General features: G+C 45.7%; 1 protein-coding gene across 1 annotated transcript in view; it reads right to left on the reverse strand.

Annotated features, from left to right (window-relative positions):
- The window catches only part of LRIF1 (ligand dependent nuclear receptor interacting factor 1), a 29,516-nt gene extending 12,061 nt beyond the window's left edge, over positions 1-17,455 (reverse strand). The window contains exons 1-3 of the mRNA XM_073320420.1: positions 17,274-17,455; positions 11,226-11,292; positions 10,397-10,921 (exon numbers count right to left, since the gene is read on the reverse strand). Coding sequence (XP_073176521.1) covers positions 10,397-10,921; positions 11,226-11,292; positions 17,274-17,455 — 774 coding nt within the window. The remainder of the gene's footprint in view (positions 1-10,396; positions 10,922-11,225; positions 11,293-17,273) is intronic.
- Between the last annotated feature and the right edge of the window lie 707 nt (positions 17,456-18,162).

Genomic DNA, 18,162 nt, shown 5'->3' on the forward strand with positions numbered 1-18,162 from the left:
GTAGTAATAATATGCTGATTCACACTTGGTGTTGCAAGTAGAGTGGGTGCAGGTTTTAAGTTCTTTCTTAAATCAGGCTGTGGAACAAGCTTTGTATTTACACTTGGCTTTGGACCCTTTTTGGTAAGTGTCATACCTTTATTTTTTGACAACACTAGATTTACCACCTTATTGGTGATCAGCTGAGATGTGTCCTTTTTAAAAGAAGCATCAGTACCTGGAGAGGCTTGTTGGTCAATTTGGGCTGACAGAACATCAGACCCTCTTTTAGTCAGTAAATACACTTTCCCATTGTACATCACCAGAGCATTATCTTTAATGGGAGTGATTGTCTGGCTTCCACTAGCGCTGTTAGAACAGATTGGTAAAATATTTGCAGAATTTTTTTCTACGTTCTTCATATCTGCCAAGGTTTTCAAGATCTTTGAAGCCATGTTATTTGATGACTTCACAGGAACAAGGTAAGGTATTGATGCCTGGGAATTTTCTTGCACGACCCATTTCATCGGAGTCTGCTGGCGCTGTTGGCCATCAGAAGTTCCCACTGGTGGAACAGAACTCTTTATTGTTGTTTGTGTAGTTGTCATTATTACTGGTTCTGAAACTTCTGTGACAGGTTTTGGGCAAATGGTTTGCAAGCGCTTGGGAACGACTGTTTTCACTGTATTTACTGGTGACACATAAATAACAGTTGGTGTTTTTGTGGCTTCGGCTGCTCCAGAGGCATTTGTAGCTGCAGCTGCAAGTATTTTCTGCTGTACTGTAGGTGGTAAAGAAGAAGCTGGGACAGATTTCACTTCTGCATGAGCTGGTATCTGTAGGTGATGCCCAGAAGGCAGCACAGGAGACTTCACAGTCACTGGAAGACTTTTTGTGTTGACTAACACATATGCTGTATTACTCTGGTTAGATGAAGTTGACACAGCAACATTTTGCAAAGACAATCTATCAACTGAAACAGAATTACTCTGAACATTAGAAACTGGTTTTGTAGTCAAGCTCTCTTTTTCAGGGATCACGCTAACATTTTCCTGTTTATCCAATGTCCTTGTAAGAATGATCTTTCCAGGATTAGTGGACTTAAAAACAGGTATCTTGACAGATGAAGATGTGGTGCTATTGGCAATCTGTGTCTTAAAAGTAAAATGAACTGGACTTGATACATTCCCTTTAGCAGTATCAGGCACAACTGATGACTGAACTAGTGGCATAAAATTTCCAGACGATTTAGAGATTGGAAGCAACTTCAGAAGGTTTTTTCCATCCGGCCCAGTCGTCTGAACTACTTGGTACATACAGCCTGCAATGCTTAAAAAACAAAAGAAGAGGAAGAAGAAAAGAGTAGCGTAAATGATCAGAACACAGATATTTTGATTAATATGCACCAATGATTGTACACAAACCATAGTCTTATCTTGGAAGCTAGATAACTACAGAAAATAACAGATAGTCTTCAGTAATTTCAATGGGAAAACTTATGCTTCTCTAGTGATACACATCACTGCGTCGGCTGTTACAGAACATTGTCACTTAGTCTGTACTCACACCTAATTATTATATACTAGAGAAGAATGTCATTCCCTGCTACTCAGCTAAAAATCAAAAACCCCAAAATATCTTCCTCCTCTGCCTATAAGACCCCTCATTCTGAGGTATAACCTTTCACTGTTCCTGGGAGAAGACATCTCACGACCACTCTATTGCTCTTACATTTACCACTTCCCCTCCACATCCCCATCCACCAAAAAACTGGAGCACTGTGGGGGAAAGAGCATGACGCTGAATGTAAAAAGAGAAGATGAGATATCCACTCCTCTTTCTATGCTTCATACCTCCAGGACTCTGGAGAGAAGAGAAGCAAGAAGCAGGTTGTTAACATTCACGCAGGGAGGAGAGGTAACTGCTGGCTCCCTGTCTGCACATGCGTCCCTAAGTGGGGAAAGCTACAAAGAAAGACAGACTTGTCTATTTGATAACTTATTCTGTTATTTAACCAGATCCACCAGTTCTCACTAGAGGGTATTTACTGCTCCTGCAGCCACAGGGCTCAGTTTCCCCGGAACACCTGCCTGATTGTAATAACCACCACATATACACAGGGGTCTACCAAATTCACAGCCATGAAAATTGTGTTACAGACCGTGAAATCTGGTCTCCCCCATGAAATCTGGTCTCTGGCCGCTCAGCTGTAAAGGCAGAGCAGAGAGTGGCGGCTGCTGGAGGGGCACCGAGCTCTGAGGGCAGCACCAATTCCAGCGGCAGTGCAGAAATAAGGGTGGCATGGTATGGTATTGCCATCTGTATTTCTCTGCTGCTGCTGCTGCTGGCAGCAGCACTGCCTTCAGAGCTGGGCACCCAGCCATCAGCCACTGCTCTCCAGCCATCCATCTCTTACTTCTGGGGGAATTCTGCGCCAAAATATTAAAAATTCTGCACCAAAAAATTAAAAATGCACACAATATTTGAAAATTCTGAAAAATTCTACATATTTTGTTTGTCGAAATTACACAATATAATCATGCCATAAATTATTTTGGTAATTTATTTAAAAGTATCTGTCAGCAAGTATGTCTGTAACAATACAGACCCTTCCCCCCCAAAAAAAGATTCTGGTATTTTTTTTTTAAACCAATAGATTCCTTACTAGGCATATTAATACAGAACTTTGTGTAATTAATTTAAATTACAATAGAGAACTGTATTTCCTGCACCTGTCAGAAGCAGTGCAAAGGCTTGGTGAAGTCAGGGATAATGGAGGAGATGAGGGAGAGGGAGGGAGCCTAGGAGTGAACCTGGAGGATGTTGGGTGTGGATGGGAGGTTTTTCTTTTGGGAGAGGGGATTGTTAGGGTGTTGGGAAGCCTCCCCCATGCAGACCGTGGCTGACCCCAAGCCTCTCCCATTCAGTCAGGCACGTCTGCCCCTGTCCCCGCACCCCTCATCCCAATGGGTCTCTGCAGCCCCTCCTCTCCCATCCCCAGGCTCAGCAATGTCACCCCACTAGTTCCTGAGCCCATGCTCCAGTCTGTCCCCTCCACTAGCCATTCTGAACCCGTCTGTGACCCCAACAGCCCTATGTGCCCCACTTTGACCTAACCTGGTTCTGCAGGCAGGGTGCTGTGATAAACTTCTACTCCTAGGGGAATTCTGCAGCACTGGGCATGGATTTTTGTATTTTTCAGCATAAAAACATTTTGCCTAAGAAGTGCTGCAGTTCCACCTTTTGCCCACAAGAGGCCGCTGTGGCACCACACCAGCGAGCTGTGTTCACGCTGGCTGTTCTAGCGCCACAGCAGCCCCTAATGGGCAAAGGGCAGAACTTCAGCACTTCTAAGGCAAAATGTTTTTTATGCGGGAAAATACAAAATTATGCAAGACATGAATTCTTGTCCGCAGATGCTCAGAATGTCCCCAGGAGTAACCTCTCAAGGAAGCACAGAAATGAAGGTGGAATACTACAACTGCCCCTACAAGAGGCTTGCAACCCCGTTTTGGGTTGCGACCCCCAGTATGAGAAACGCTGCAGACAAATCACTACAAAAATATAGTCTGCTCCATTTGGGCTGAGACATACTGACTCCTGGTCTCAACCCCTCAGACAGCACGAAAAGGCTGGGGGAACTTACAGATTAGTTTATGTAAATGTCGAGGGGGCCTTAAGTTATTTAAAAGCTTGACCTCCTTGTGTGTGAACAAGCCTTGAGGAAACATCATGGCAGACTAAATGCTTGATGGAGTTAGAATCAGAGCCATTTTACATATTTGGAGTGAGGATCCAGAAGCACCTTCACCTTATGGAACATGGTGTAGGGAGGGTCAGTCCTCAAGTCCGAATCTCAACTAACTCTCTGGGTTTATGTTATAGCTATGATTAATTCCACCTTCAGGGAGATGACACAGAAAATAACCTGATAAAGGTGCAAACAGAGGCCTCATGATCATTGTGAGAACAATATTTAAATCCAGTCGTAGAAGGGGCTCATAAACCAGAGGGAACACATGGAGCAACTGTTCTGTAACTTGGTTACTGAAGGGTGAATGTAGACTGTCAGCACACTGGAGGGCTGAAAGCCAAGATGGCAGCCATATGGAACCTGATTGATCTCAATGAGTTTTGACTGTTTCAATCAGAGTTGACAGTCCAAGTCCACAACATGAGAGAGTCAATGAACTAGGAAGTAGGTTTTATGGTTCTGATATCAGTTCTGGAAGTTTTGAGAACCAAAACTGCGAAGAAATCCAGGCTGGGGTTATAAACAGCATCTTGGTTCTGTTCCATTTGACCTTCTGCTTCAATAGCATCATGGGACATGCATAGAAGAACTACTGACCCCACTGAAGATGAAGGGCCTCCATCAGCAATGCTGAGTCCAGCTTGCTCTTAAGAACATCTGGAAGTATGTAGTATTCTGTCTCTGGTAAGTGAGCAATCTACCCGGGCCTTCCAGCCCTTGTGGAAAAGGATGAGTCTTTGAGGGATCATTCATGCTTCCAACTGTAGCATCTGCTCAAGAAGTCTGCCAACATATCGTCCTTTCAGAGCGAATATAGAGCCACTGGGGTGATCCAATACTGGATGCTCCACTCTCAGAGTAGGACAATTTCCTGCCACAGCTAAAGAGGTCAGGCTCCCCACTGGTGGTTGGTGCAATACATCATCACCATGGTATTGTCCGGATGGTTTTACCCTGTAGAGCTTTCCTCGCTCTGAAATCTAGAAAGTTAAGCTCTCTGCTCCAGCACTTTGATATGAAACCTCATTTCCAAGCATATTTTATGTTCACTTTGCCAGAGTCTAAATGTTGCACTCCAGTACAGCAGGTAGAAATCTCTGCAGCACCTTCATTTAAATAAATAAATAAATAAATAAATATTTACCATTTCCCCCATGTTTTCATTTTCAATATTCCACATACTTTTGAATTGACAACCCATATCTGCAGTGTGGAAGTTGAGAGTGGAAAATGGAGGTTTTATGAGCTGAGTAGGACACAGATGGGAGTTTTGGCACCAGAAGATATGGGTAAGTACTTCAGCTAAGTGTTTTTGCTTAAATGATCCCAGTGAAACAATTAATGTGGACACTTAAATAGCTGTCATGTTTCAGAATAAAACATCCTATTGAGATGAATGTTTACTTTACACCTCCCAAAGCTATTGTTCATGCAGACTCAGGAAGACAGCACCTGACTTGTGGGTCACACGCAGGTCTGTAACACATGGTTCATATTTTGAAGGTTTCTTTCATAACCACATGGTCTAGAAATTTTCTTCTTTTAGATGCAAAAGCTTAGATTCTGCAGCCAGGAGCAGAATTTGCAGAAAATTCCCTAGCCATGGAACTGCTAAATATCTGGGGCTCTGCACATCTCCTGTGGAGTCCACAGGCACCCCAACCCACTCCCAAAGTGACTATTAATGAAAATAGGAAAGGAGTAAGAATGAACTCCATGATAAGCATGCTCCTCCTTCCTCCACCCCAGAAAGGAGTTATGGCTTTGTTTTTTTGTTTTTAATCACTCAAATGATCACGAACAAAGGAAGAAACAGATGATAGAGGCATTAAAGATAGCGAGTATGCTCTGGACTCTCCATATCTGCTGGACAGAAAGAAGTGAACAGGTGTTTGCGCCATACCCCTAATTATACCTGTGGAACTCTGTGTAAGAGGAAGGCAAAAGGTAAGCTTCACCAACAGATACTGTTTTCTAGACAATTCCAAGCTTGTGCTGTAAAGGTACACTTGTCTTATGGACAATTCGCTAAGGAGGACTAACAAGTTGTAGCATTACAAGACACTGAAAGCTGAACAATGGGGAAGGAAAGGAATTTTTAGTCAGACAGTTTAAAAGTTCTGTTTTGTTTACATCTGTTTAATTCAAACATACACTAAACAATTAGGAGAAAAAGCAGTCTTTGTTAAGATGTGACACTTCTCTTGCTTCATTTAATGGTTGAGAAAGCTCATCATATACACTGGAGATCACTGATGAGTCTTTTAGCAAAACTAGGAAAGACCTGGATTGACATTTCAAATGTTTTTTAAAAAATAATAATAATAATTTGAATTTTTTAAAGTCTCAACCTTTCTTTACACATCATAAAGTGGGTGGAGCAGAGAGACTTATAAGCCATTTTTCTCCACATTGCAGATCTCTTTTCCTTTAGAGAATATGATTATGAATTATTTTGTATATTTAAATGGAACGATGAGTCACCAGTCAGTCCACTCACATGTGAGTAAATGGCATCTATTTTTTAAAATGAAGCTTAACTCCTTTAGTAAAGAATTATGGGTAAACTCCTCCTATCATTCAAGCAGAACTTAACAGCTCTGGCACTGATAAAGGAACAGGGAAGAGGACCCACCTCCAGTTACTAATTTTAGTTTTACGCTCCTTGGTGACATTGTTGATAAAGAAATCCTTAAAATGAGTTTAACAGTTTCAGATTTTTGTGTTTTTCTACATTTCACTCCCCTCGCTTTTTAAAAATATAAAATAAAATGAAATTTTAATAGAAACTTTCCCTAGTTCTTCAATAAGCCATCCCAATCTCTCACTGCCATTTTACTGTAATTATAGGGTGTCTATTTTCCCCCTGGGGTCATGACTCTTGACAAAGCACTAAATCTTGAATATAAGCCAAACTCTCGAATAGAACATGAAGGTGATGAACTTCCAGGAAGAGAAGCAGTGATAAAATGGTTGAAATCTTCTCTAGAATGATCCGTCCAATTTCTTCAGTATGAAATTTAGGAAGAGAGCCCAGGTGTAAGTGTCCTACCTTTTTTCAGCACGTGACAGATAAAGGAAACTGATATAGGGATGCTACCTTTACTGAACTTAAGAGCCAGAGTTTTTTTTGTCCAGGTGTGACAATATGCATGACAATTTTTTTAAACTTCCTGTTCAGAAATGGGAGTGGTGGGAAGGCAGCAGAAAATGCTTGAACAGGGTCAAAAGTGAACTGCAAAAGCAGAAAAAAGTCTGAGTTTGGGCCATTTTTTAATGCTTTTTGTTGTTTTTGATATAGAAAGGCAGTCTGAGGATCTCCATATCAAAATAAATAAATATTTTTTTTTTAAAATCCTGATTCTTTCTTACCTTAGAATAATCAGGAATGTCAAATCTGGTGTGCCCGAGAGGTCACATATTGTGAACTTTCTCAGCTATTAACTGAAGGGGAAGGGTGTTGAATCCTTAAGAACCTGTTCTCCCAAATGTTTATCCAAGCATGTATGTTAACAGGTGTTAGTTCAATAGTTATTTCCCTCTCCTATCTCCGTTTGAACAAAAATAATATTCCCCTGAGTCAGGGTTAACTAGCATGGGATCTCCACTATAGTTTTACCAGCTCTCTATGCTATTACAAAAGGCAAGTCCTCAATTTCTAATGTGAAAGACATAAAGAAGAAAAAAAAGTACATGCATCTCTCTCTGAAGAGGAAAAATTTCAAAACAAGCAAAAGCCAATACCATTTCAGTCCTGCAGGATACCTTAAAGAAGCAAGAGGACACCGTCAGTTTCCCTCCTTATCTTTTAGCTACCTTTTAGTGTGCCTTTAACCACAGTCATCAAATTGTTCATTTTGTGAACGTCAGTGTGATTAAATCCACTAGTGGACAGCTGACTCGCTACAAATTTGTGACGACACCATGATTCAGGCCCCATTCTCTTAACAGGTTAACTCTGAAACCTAAAGATGACAATCTAATGCATATTGTAAATTGGAAGTGTGTGGCCAGCGTAAAATAAATTGAATATAAAAAACAAACTCCACAAGGAAATTAACTGCATATTTTTGATAATTAAACCTAGAAAAACCTAGAAAAAAAAAACAGAAACTGCAGTGGAGGCTACAGGAGCTAAGGGTCTTTCTCCAGAATTTAGGTCCGGCTTGTTCTTGAAAACCTCCAGCTTTCTCTAGAGTACACAGGGCTTTGGCTTTACCAGATGGTTCTGGGAGAAGCATAACAAATCCTTTTCTTTTTCAGGATTGTGAGGACGAGAACGTCTTCTAACTTTGAGTACTCAAGGCTTGTAGAATTGGTGGCTTTTCAAGGAGTTGCAGACTGCCAGAACAAGAATAACTATGTTAACTTCTGAACCAGAGCTGCGCCAATCACAGGAATCATTGGAATGCGTTACCTAGGGAGGTGGTGGAATCTCCTTCCTTAGAAGTTTTTAAGGTCAGGCTTGACAAAGCCCTGGCTGGGATGATTTAGTTGGGGATTGGTCCTGCTTTGAGCAGGGGGTTGGACTAGATGACCTCCTGAGGTCCCTTCCAACCCTGATATTCTATGATTCTATGAAATAAAAAAGCCTATGAAGCCATTGCTGCAATTCCATGTCCACTTTAAATCTTGATACTACACAGCAATCTAATTTCTAAATCTCAGAGGGTGTGAAGAACTTTAGATTTCACAGTCATGATTAGGAACAAATAGAGTCCAGGTATCATTCAGACTGTAGGGCGTTTTCAACGGACTCAAGATTCAATAAGTAAGCTCTGTTTTCACAGTTAGTTGCTTTTCTGGATATTTGGAGGTCTAGGACTAGACAAAGAATGTTTTTTGTGAATAGTTACAACTCTAAAGTGTATTCCAGCTTACCATTTTCCAAACTCATCTGTTTGATAGACTTCTCCTGTTCCATAAGAGTTCCATAGGAAACAACCTGTCCTGATTCACAGTCAGAACCTGATTCTGAGCAAGAGAGCTCCTCCTCACTGTTTTCAGTGAAAAAGTTGATGCAAGAACAAGACCTAATGTGTTTGCTCCATTTTTTTAAATGTATTTTAGACATCATGGAGTTTCCTCAGTTGCCTCTTGGGAGAGAGAAAGAAACACAACAATGTTGAAGGCTAGAACTGCAGTTAGCGGGAAGTAGGTAAACTTAGCTTACTGGAGAGATCAGTGCATCCCAGATCTTTCTGTAACCTGTAGGATAGGGATTCTGTGACTCAGAAGCTACATGTCACTCAGTCACAACAGCATTGCAGCTCTCCTCTCATAGAACTGAATCGTTAGGCACTCCTCTAACAAGGAGCTACCTAGAAGACAAACTAAGCACAATGGTCCTGGCTTAGTTATTGACAGTGATAAGCTATTTCTAAGGACTGTTTAGATTACAATTATTATATTGCACTGATTAGATTTGGCTTCCTCCCTTTAAAAGGTTCTTAACCCATACCTGCAAAGATACTGACTGACAAAAAAGGCTCAAGTGGGAACCAGTAACTGCCCTTCTCTATATTAGTATCCAGTATGGAGTACAAGACCTCTCCATCTCAGAGGTGTAAAAAGGGGAAGTCTTGCTCTGAATCATGCTCCTGAGAGAAACCATCTTTGGCCAACTGAGAGGGATTTATTGCACCTATAGACCCACTACCCGTACCCTTCCCTGGGAATAGCCCTGCAGCCAGTCCTGTCTGCATAAGAAGAGACCCTTCTATACCTTTTATTGGGAGAAACCTGAATTCTGTGTGATGTTCATGGGAGAAGGAGTGAAAGCAGTGCTTGCCCTCCTCCTCACTGATGGCTGCCCCCTTAAGACTTTGGGACAGCCTTTATCTAGTTTGACACTATTGGCTTAGATCCCACTCAGTCTTTCAGGAAAATTGTTGCCTATATACAGAGCAGGTCTTCTGAGACTGATGCACCATGCCCACGATGTCTTTAAGCGACTGACCTAGAGCAGGGAACCACAAACTGGCTCCCAAAATTAAGGAAGTTTTCCTTTGATAAAGCAACTCTGGCCACTAGAAAAAGTTGCCAAATCAAAAGCAAAACACAGGTTTACAAGGGAATAACGTGCTCTCTTCAACCATGAAGGCAAGACCAGGTCTTGTCCATATCTGTGTAACACAAGTGGGCGCACACGCTCTCTGCTGTTCCTAGGTAGCGGAACGGACAGAAAACATACCACGCGCCAATCCAGCATTGGGGCAGAGCAGGGAAAGTCGGCTGCACCCCCTCTGCCCCATCCTTCCCGACCCGAATCCGATTCCCATTCCCTGTCAGGATCCAGCGCAAATGTCTCCCCCTGTCCTCGTAACCCTCCATGAGCCCAACGAAGCCTGCTACTTACCCGGCTTCACACTGTGCTTTGAGGGGGCCTGGGAGCCCCGAAGCTGGGTTCGCCCCAGTGACAAACCACAGCCCCCCAGGGCCTCGGGGTCCTGCTCCCGCTGCGGGGCGGCCCTAGCTCAGCGGCAGGCCAGACCAGCTCGCCGGTGCCCTCCCCTGCCGTGGCTGCCGCCTCCAGGCCCGGCCCGGGGGCATCGGCGGGGCCGCCCGGCCGAGAGGATCCAGCCCGCGGGCCCTTCCCCGGGCACAGCCCCGCGCTGCCCTGCGGGCGGCCCGGCCGGGACCCCCTCGGGGGCGGATACTCACCACTGCGCGGCGCTGCCGGGCCCTTCCTCGGGGCTCTGCGGCGCCCCCAGCGGCGGCCCGGACATGGCGCGGGGGGCGGGCCCGGGAGGCGCCCGGCCGCCCGCGGCGCAGGGGGGCGCTGTCCAGGGCACTCCCCGGGCGCGGCGGCTCCTCCGGAGCGGCCCCGGCCCCGGCGCCAGGCGGGTCCGGCGACTCCCCTGCCGGGCGCGGGCGGCTCCCTCCAGCGGGGCCCGGCGCTGCCCGCGGCCCACGTCCCTGCCCCGCTCGGCGGGACGGACCCCGAAGGAGCCCGTTAAAACGCACTTCCGGCGGCAGGAGCCTCCCGCCGCTCCCACTGGTCGCCTCGCAGCGGGGCCCTGGGCGTGCCAGCCAGAGGGAAGCAGCCTCCCTCCAATCACCAGCCACTTCCGGAGGGAAAAAAGAGGAAGGAGCGGAATTTGCCGCCCGCCGCCTTTCTGCGCAGGCGCGATTCAAGATCACTTCCGGGTGCTTGGGGAAACACTTCCGGGACGTAGGAACTACTTCCTGTTACGCAAAGGAGAATTGAACAGGTTTATGAACACTGTCCAACATGTGCAGATCAGATCGTGACTCCCCAACTGCCCCCTGACCCCCCCATCACCCCACCTGACCCCCCCATTGTACCCACTAGCCCCCATTGGCACCCCTCATCCCATCCTCCTCAACTAACCCCCAAAGCAGCCGCACTAACCTCCCTGTGGATCCCCCATCACCCCAACTGACCCCCTTCGTTCTCCAACCTCACACTGGCCCCTTCTTTCTCCAGTCAACCCAACAGACCCCCAGTTACTTCTCACTGACCCTCTACCAGGGTTGACAACCCTTCCGGTTTCGCCGGGAGTCTCCCGGAATCGGGCTCTATCTCCGGGAGGCAGCTGAAGACAAACTGGGAGATTTTAGGCCATTGAAAGTCTGGTGCCACAGCGGGGCTAAGGCAGGCTCCCTGCCTACCCTGGCCCTGCACCTCTCCCAGAAGCGGCTGGCACGTCCCTGCAGCCACTGCGGGGAGGGGCAGGGGAATCTCCGCGTGCTGTCCCCGTCTCAAGCACGGACTTCTCAGCTCCCGTTGGCCAGGAACCGTGGCCAGTGGGAGCTGTGGGGTCGGTGCCTGCAGGCAGGGGCAGAGCACGGCATCCCCTATTCCCTCATCCCCGGGGCCCCAGAGACATGCCAGCTGCTTCCGGGAGTGGTGCAGGGCCAGGGCAAGCAGGGCACCCTCCTTAGCCCTGCTGCGCCACTGACCGGGAGCCACCAGAGATAAGCGCCGCCCGGCTGGAGCCCACCCCCCCCCACTCCCTTCCACTCTCCAACCCCCTGTCCCAGCCCTGAGCCCCCTCCCGCACCCAAACTCCCTCCCAGAGCCTGCACCCCCTCCTGCACCCCAACCCCCTGCCTCAGTCCTGAGCGCCCTCCCAGAGCCAGCACTCCAAACCCCCTCTCGAACACAAACTCCTTCTCAGAGCCCGCACCCCCTCTTGCACCCAAACTCCCTCCCAGAGCTTGCACCCCACACTCCCTCCTATGCCCCAAACCCCTGCCTCAGGCTCAGCCTGGAGCCCCCGCCACATTCCAAACCCCTTGGCCCTAGGCCAGAGCCAGCACACCCCCCCCCCCCCGCCCCAGCCTCGTGAAAGTGAGCGAGGGTGGGGGAGAGCAAGTGATGCAGGGAGGGAGGATGGAGGGAGGGGGGCAGGGCTTTGGGGAAGGGGTGGGGCTGGGGTGTTTGGGTTTGTATGATTAGACAGTTGGCAACCCTATCATTACCCCAAGTACTGACCCTCAGTTACCCCTCACTAACTTCCACATTGACATCCCTACACCCCATCACCTCCAACTGACCCCCAGTTAACCGTCATTAACCCCACGTTAGGCCCTTCATTCTACAGTCACCTCAACTGACCCCCCCCGTTACCCTTCGCTGACCTCTCCATTGACCCCCCACTCCCCATCACCCCAGTTGATCCCCAGTTACGTCTTAACTTCTCCACTGACCCCCCCTACTCTTCATCATCCCCAACTGACCCCACAATTACCTCTCCCTGTCCTCTTTCTAGCCCTCCACACCAATCACCCCAGCTGACCCCCAGTCACACCCAACTGACCCCCCAATTACCCCTCATGGACTCCCCACTTCCAAATAATCCCTAACTGACCACCTAATTCAGGGTTATGAATAAAGACAAAAGATTGCTATGGTATATTTTGGGACGCAAGGAAACAGATGGAGTCCTTAACCTGTGAGGCAAATGACAGTATTCTTGTCTCATGAAAAGAGGGTCACAGCCAACCTGGCTGTAAAGTGTTGCAAGAAGTTTTGGTGAGCAATACTTGGTTAGACTTAAGAGTATCTTGTTAATTAAGTCTTAGGCTTTAAAATGAATGTTATGATTTTATTTTATATGTAATCATTTGTTTCCAATACTTGGTTGCTACTGCTTGAATCTCTATGCTTTGTTAAATAAACTTATACTGATTTCACTATAAACATACCTCAGTGCTGTGTGGTAAGCACAGCAGTGATCTGAGGTGGAACTGGTAAGCTGGGATGTACCGTTTCTTTGGAAGCAGCAAATCTGTGACTATCAAAGAGAAGCTCAAAGGGCTCAAGGGTTGGGGTGCACCAATCTGTAACTTGTAGGCTGATGTCAGGGCCTGTGAGGCCTAAAAGGGAGTACTTAGATGCCGTGGCTGGTGGGGTTGGGAAGCTGATCCACAGCAGACACAGATGAGGCTTTCTCATGCTAAGGTAGCGAGGTGCCTCACAACCCAGGGAAGCATCACCCCTTCACCCCTCACTGGGCCCCACATTCCCCAGTCAACTCTCACTGACCCTCCCCACTAGTCCCTTCACCTCCCACTGTCCCTGCTACTTCACAGTTATCCCCACAATTGCCACCCAATGACTTGCTTCACTGGTCCTTCCACACCCACGCTGTAAAATGTAATTGTAAATGGTGAATCATCATTGGGTGGATATATTTCTAGTGTGATTCCACAGCGATCAGTTCTTGGCCCTACACTTTTGTCAATGACTTTGAAGAAAATATAAAATCATCACTGATAAAGTTTGCAGAGGACAAAGTTTGGAAGAGAGATAAATAATGATACAGAGTGATTTGGATCACTTGGTAACCTGGGTACAAGCAAATATCCTGTGTTTCAATATGTAAAGTTATACACCTAGGAACAAAGAATGTAGGCCGTACTTACAGGGTGTGGAACTCTATCCTGGGAAGCAGTGACTCAGAAAAAGACTTGAGCATCATGACAGATAATCGGTTACACATGAGCTTCCAAAAGCTGTGGCCAAAAGGGCTAATGCAATCCTTGGATGTATAAACAGGAATCTTGAGTAGGGGTAGAAATTATATTATCGCCTTGCACCCCCACAGGCTCATTTGCTGGGTCAAGGCTTAGCAGAATAAACTATTTCAGAATAGTTCCTCACGGGAGCACTCTTATTCTGGAATGGCGATAGCACTTTAAATCCACACCCACCATATTCCAGAATAACTTCCTGATGTAGACAAGCCCTGACAATCTGGCCCTTAGTGAGTACAATTTTGTTTTCAGGTTTGAAGCCACTTAAGACTAGATTTTGCATTACATATGCCTGACCAATGGCAAAATGCTTTAGCAAACATTATCCCAGATCAGAGGGGTAGCTGTGTTAGTTTGGATCTGTAAAAGAGGCAAAGAGTCTTGCCGCTTTTACATTATCCCAGATGGATTTGTTTATAAAAGCTTTTGCAGAAGAGCTAGATTTGTGGCAAGGTGATGAATAAACTTGGAGCAGTATCACACAATCTCAGAAGGTGCATGACTTATGCTTATCATCTAGGACAATTGCATCAAGAGTGGCTTTCAGTGAAGTAGGTTGTGTTGTAATGTCCCCTAAGCAGTTGACGGGTTATTCCGTATACAAATATGGCATCCCTTGAAAATGTTGCGTTATTCTTTGTGACACAGAAGCTAAGCACATCTAGGGTGACCAGATGTCCCATTTTATAGGGACAGTCCCGTTTTTGGGGGCTTTTTCTTATATAGGCGCCTATTACCCCCCACCCCCGTCCCGTTTTTTCACAGTTGCTATCTGGTCACCCTAAGCACATCCAAAGAGTACATGCGCATATCTGAATAATCCTTCAATCACTACAAATTCTAGGTGATTTCAACATTCTTCTACCGAAGGTATCTGCTGACATGCAGTCCAATGCAGTAAATACTAGAATTAGACAGAACATTTAAAATGAAATAAAAAATGTTGATAACAATAAAAATAATATTAAAAAGGAAAAAAATGGAAAACATTTTCATGACATTTCTCCTTGACTACTAACCAGCTCTTGTAAACACAGGATGGGTAAAATTGGAAAGGAATGATGGTCCAGTGGCTAGGTTACTATTTAGTACTTGGGAGACTTAGTCTCCTGTCTCTGCTCCACTACTGATTCCCTATAAGACCTTGGGCAAGTCACTTAAGCCCAGAAATTCAAAGATATTTAGATGCTTAATGCCCATTGATTTCAATGGGAGTTAGGCTCCTAAATTCTGGGTTCTGGGCCTGGCTCCCACATCTATAAAATTGCCCTGCCCTGCCTCACAGGGGTGTGTGAAGATAAATACATGAATGATTCTGAGATGCTCAGATACTATGGTGATGGTGGCCAGATAATTACTTTGGTCCATAACAAAAAAAATTCATTTATTTTGGTCACTAGCCATTTCATAGAATCATAGAATATCAGGGTTGGAAGGGACCTCAGGAGGTCATCTAGTCCAAGCCCCTACTCAAAGCAGGACCAATCCCCAACTAAATCATCCCAGCCAGGGCTTTGTCAAGCCTGACCTTAAAAACCTCAAAGGAAGGAGATTCCACCACCTCCCTAGGTAACGCATTCCAGTGCTTCACCACCCTCCTAGTGAAAAAGTTTTTCCAAATATCCAACCTAAACCTCACACACTGCAACTTGGGACCATTATTTGTATTTGTCCTAATGAACTTTGAACTTTTATGAATGGATTTACCCTCTCTAATGAACCAATTGATCCAGTTATGGCACGGACTCTGTATTTCCATATGTTAGGACTCTCTTAGTGAAACTTTTTTAGTTTGTGTTAGAAGGAGGTTGTAGTTAAAAAAAAAACAAAAAAAAAACAGTGTCTCAAATCTCCTTGCATAATCCAGACAACTCACAAAAACTTCTTGGAACGCATTCACCATAGGTGCTTAGATAGCATAGTGATGAGATAAACATAGATAGATTTAAAGGCTATGTCTACATTGGCATACATACTGGGGTACTTACCCATGTTTATGCGCCCACATGTACCCCATTCTCATGCTGAGTGTTCACATATGCTGTGCTTGACATGGGTACAAGCTGTATACCCACATATACCCATATACACGCTTCCACTTTTTGGTATATATGTTTGGCGTTAGCATTTCAGGAGTGGTATTCCAGCATTCTGTGAATTACAGGAGACACTCTAGGAACCTCCTTGCAGTGTGTTATTGGTACTGTCCACTACTTTCACACATTTGTCAGTGGGTGTTTCTGCTGATCCCTATCTCCTGCTAAACTTGGTGGAGGACATAGCAAGTGACTGAATATGTGTTTCTGCTCCTGATCTTTCTTGCAGGACAAATGTGCATGCACTGCATACACAACTGGGGAGCACCTTGGGGGAATGAACTTGGACCTTCCTTACAAATCAAAGATGGGTAACTGTGATGGTGACTGATCCACTGGCATCCCATGACACAGAGATGTTGTCCCTTTGCTTAGGATGATGACCCGTTGCTGCAGAACTTCAGAAGGAGGAAACAGTCATTCCTGGAGCTCCATGAGGAGCTGGCCCCAACACTACAGTGGCAGAACACTCAGTTCTGTAGACCCATATTGGACGCTCTCATCTACTCATAATGTAGATGGTTGCCATCACCAAAGGTCCAGAAATTAGAGCTGGGTTCCAGAGAATGGGGTTTCCAAACTACATGGGGGCCATCACTAGCACTCACATCCCCATACTTTGCCCACCGAAAGGAGTGAGTGAATATGTCCGTTGAAAAGATTACTATTCACTCGTTCTTCGAGACTTAGTGAATCATAAAGGCAGGTTCATAAATGCTGAGGTTTGGATACACAGGAAAGGTTCATGATGCAAGGGTGCTGAGGAGATTGAGACTATATTTACAAGGGGAGGAAGGGACTTTATTCCCCAAAACAACATGGTTTTGTATGGTGTTTCTATGCCCACGGTTACTCTGAGAGATCCCACATACCTGCTCTGGCTAATGAAACCCTACCCAGACATCAATGTCCCTGAAAAACGTGAAATCAACTTCAAACTACAGTTTCAGGATGGTAGTGGTGTGTGCCTTTGGATGGCTGAAGGCTTGTTGGTGATGCATGCACATTCGCATGCCAATATGGATAATTCCATCCACATTATTGTGGCATGCTGTGTGCTTCATAATGTTTGTGAGACTAAAGATGGCTACTTAAGCACAGAGTGGTCACAGGACAGGGCTGGCTTGCAAAGCCTTTACCGACAGCCTGATCCGGTATACTTTCGTACTGGTGCTGGATCACAGCAGACCAGGGAAATCCTAGATGTAATTTGTGCCTACATCTTGGAACAGCAAGGAGGCAGGGGGTGACCTCAGCCTGGTCCCAAACAAAGCACCACATCCCTTCCATCATCATCATCATCACTCCCATAACTGCATTGACGATTGTGTATCAGTGCTTGAGTCTCCACAAAGTCCATTCCTGTCCACTCTTTCATGTTGTCAATCCATCTCCTCTTCCATCTACCTCTTCTTCTCTTCCCCTGTACTGTCCCTTACAGGATGATCTTCGATAGGCCGGATGATCTTGTTTCATGGCCATACCACTTCAGCTTGTGCTTCTTCACAGTCATCAGGAGGTCTTCATATGACCCAGTGCATTGGGTGATGATGTTATGGACCTCTTCAATAGTGATGCAGTCAAAGTAGGAGATGCCCAGGATTTTATGGAAGTATCTCATCTCCACTACCTGTATTTTCCATTCAAGTTCTGCCATAAGGGTCCATGTCTCGTATGCATACAGAAAAATGGAGATGACCAGTGCATGCAGCAGTTTCGGTTTGGATTCCAGGGAGATGTTCTTGTTCCTCCAAATTGGCGTTAGCTTTGCCACTGTTGCTGTTGTCTGCACAGTTCTTGCCCGAATTTCTGCCTTGGATCCTTCATCAGTGACGATTGCTGTCAAATACTTGAACTGTTTCACGGTCTCCAGCTTTTGTCCACTTACAGTGATATGTGAGCTGATCCCATCACGTTTGTTTGTCATCAGCTTGGTTTTCTCTGCACTGGTTTTCCATACCGTATTTTGCGGAGGTTTCATCCGATCATTTCACAAGGTTGGCAAGTTCATCTTCGCTACCTGCCAGGCCGTCAATGTCATCAGGAAACCGAAGATTTGAGATTGTTCGCCTCCCCGCCCCGCCCCAGTGCTGACTGTGCATATGTGATCTTTTAGGGCATCAGTCATTATGCGCTCCAAGTAGATGTTGAACACTGTGGGCAAAAGAAGGCAACCTTGCTGGATTCCAACAGTGGTACGAAACCACTGTCCTATTGTGCCATTGCCTCGCCATACAGTTGTTTAATGGTAAGAATAAACCTTCAACCAACATTGTACTTCTTCATGGTTGCCCAGAGAACTTCATGCCATACTCTGTCAAATGCCTT

The sequence above is a fragment of the Lepidochelys kempii genome, chromosome 21 (genome assembly GCF_965140265.1).
Source record: "Lepidochelys kempii isolate rLepKem1 chromosome 21, rLepKem1.hap2, whole genome shotgun sequence".
In the NCBI taxonomy this organism is placed as follows: Eukaryota; Metazoa; Chordata; order Testudines; family Cheloniidae; genus Lepidochelys; species Lepidochelys kempii.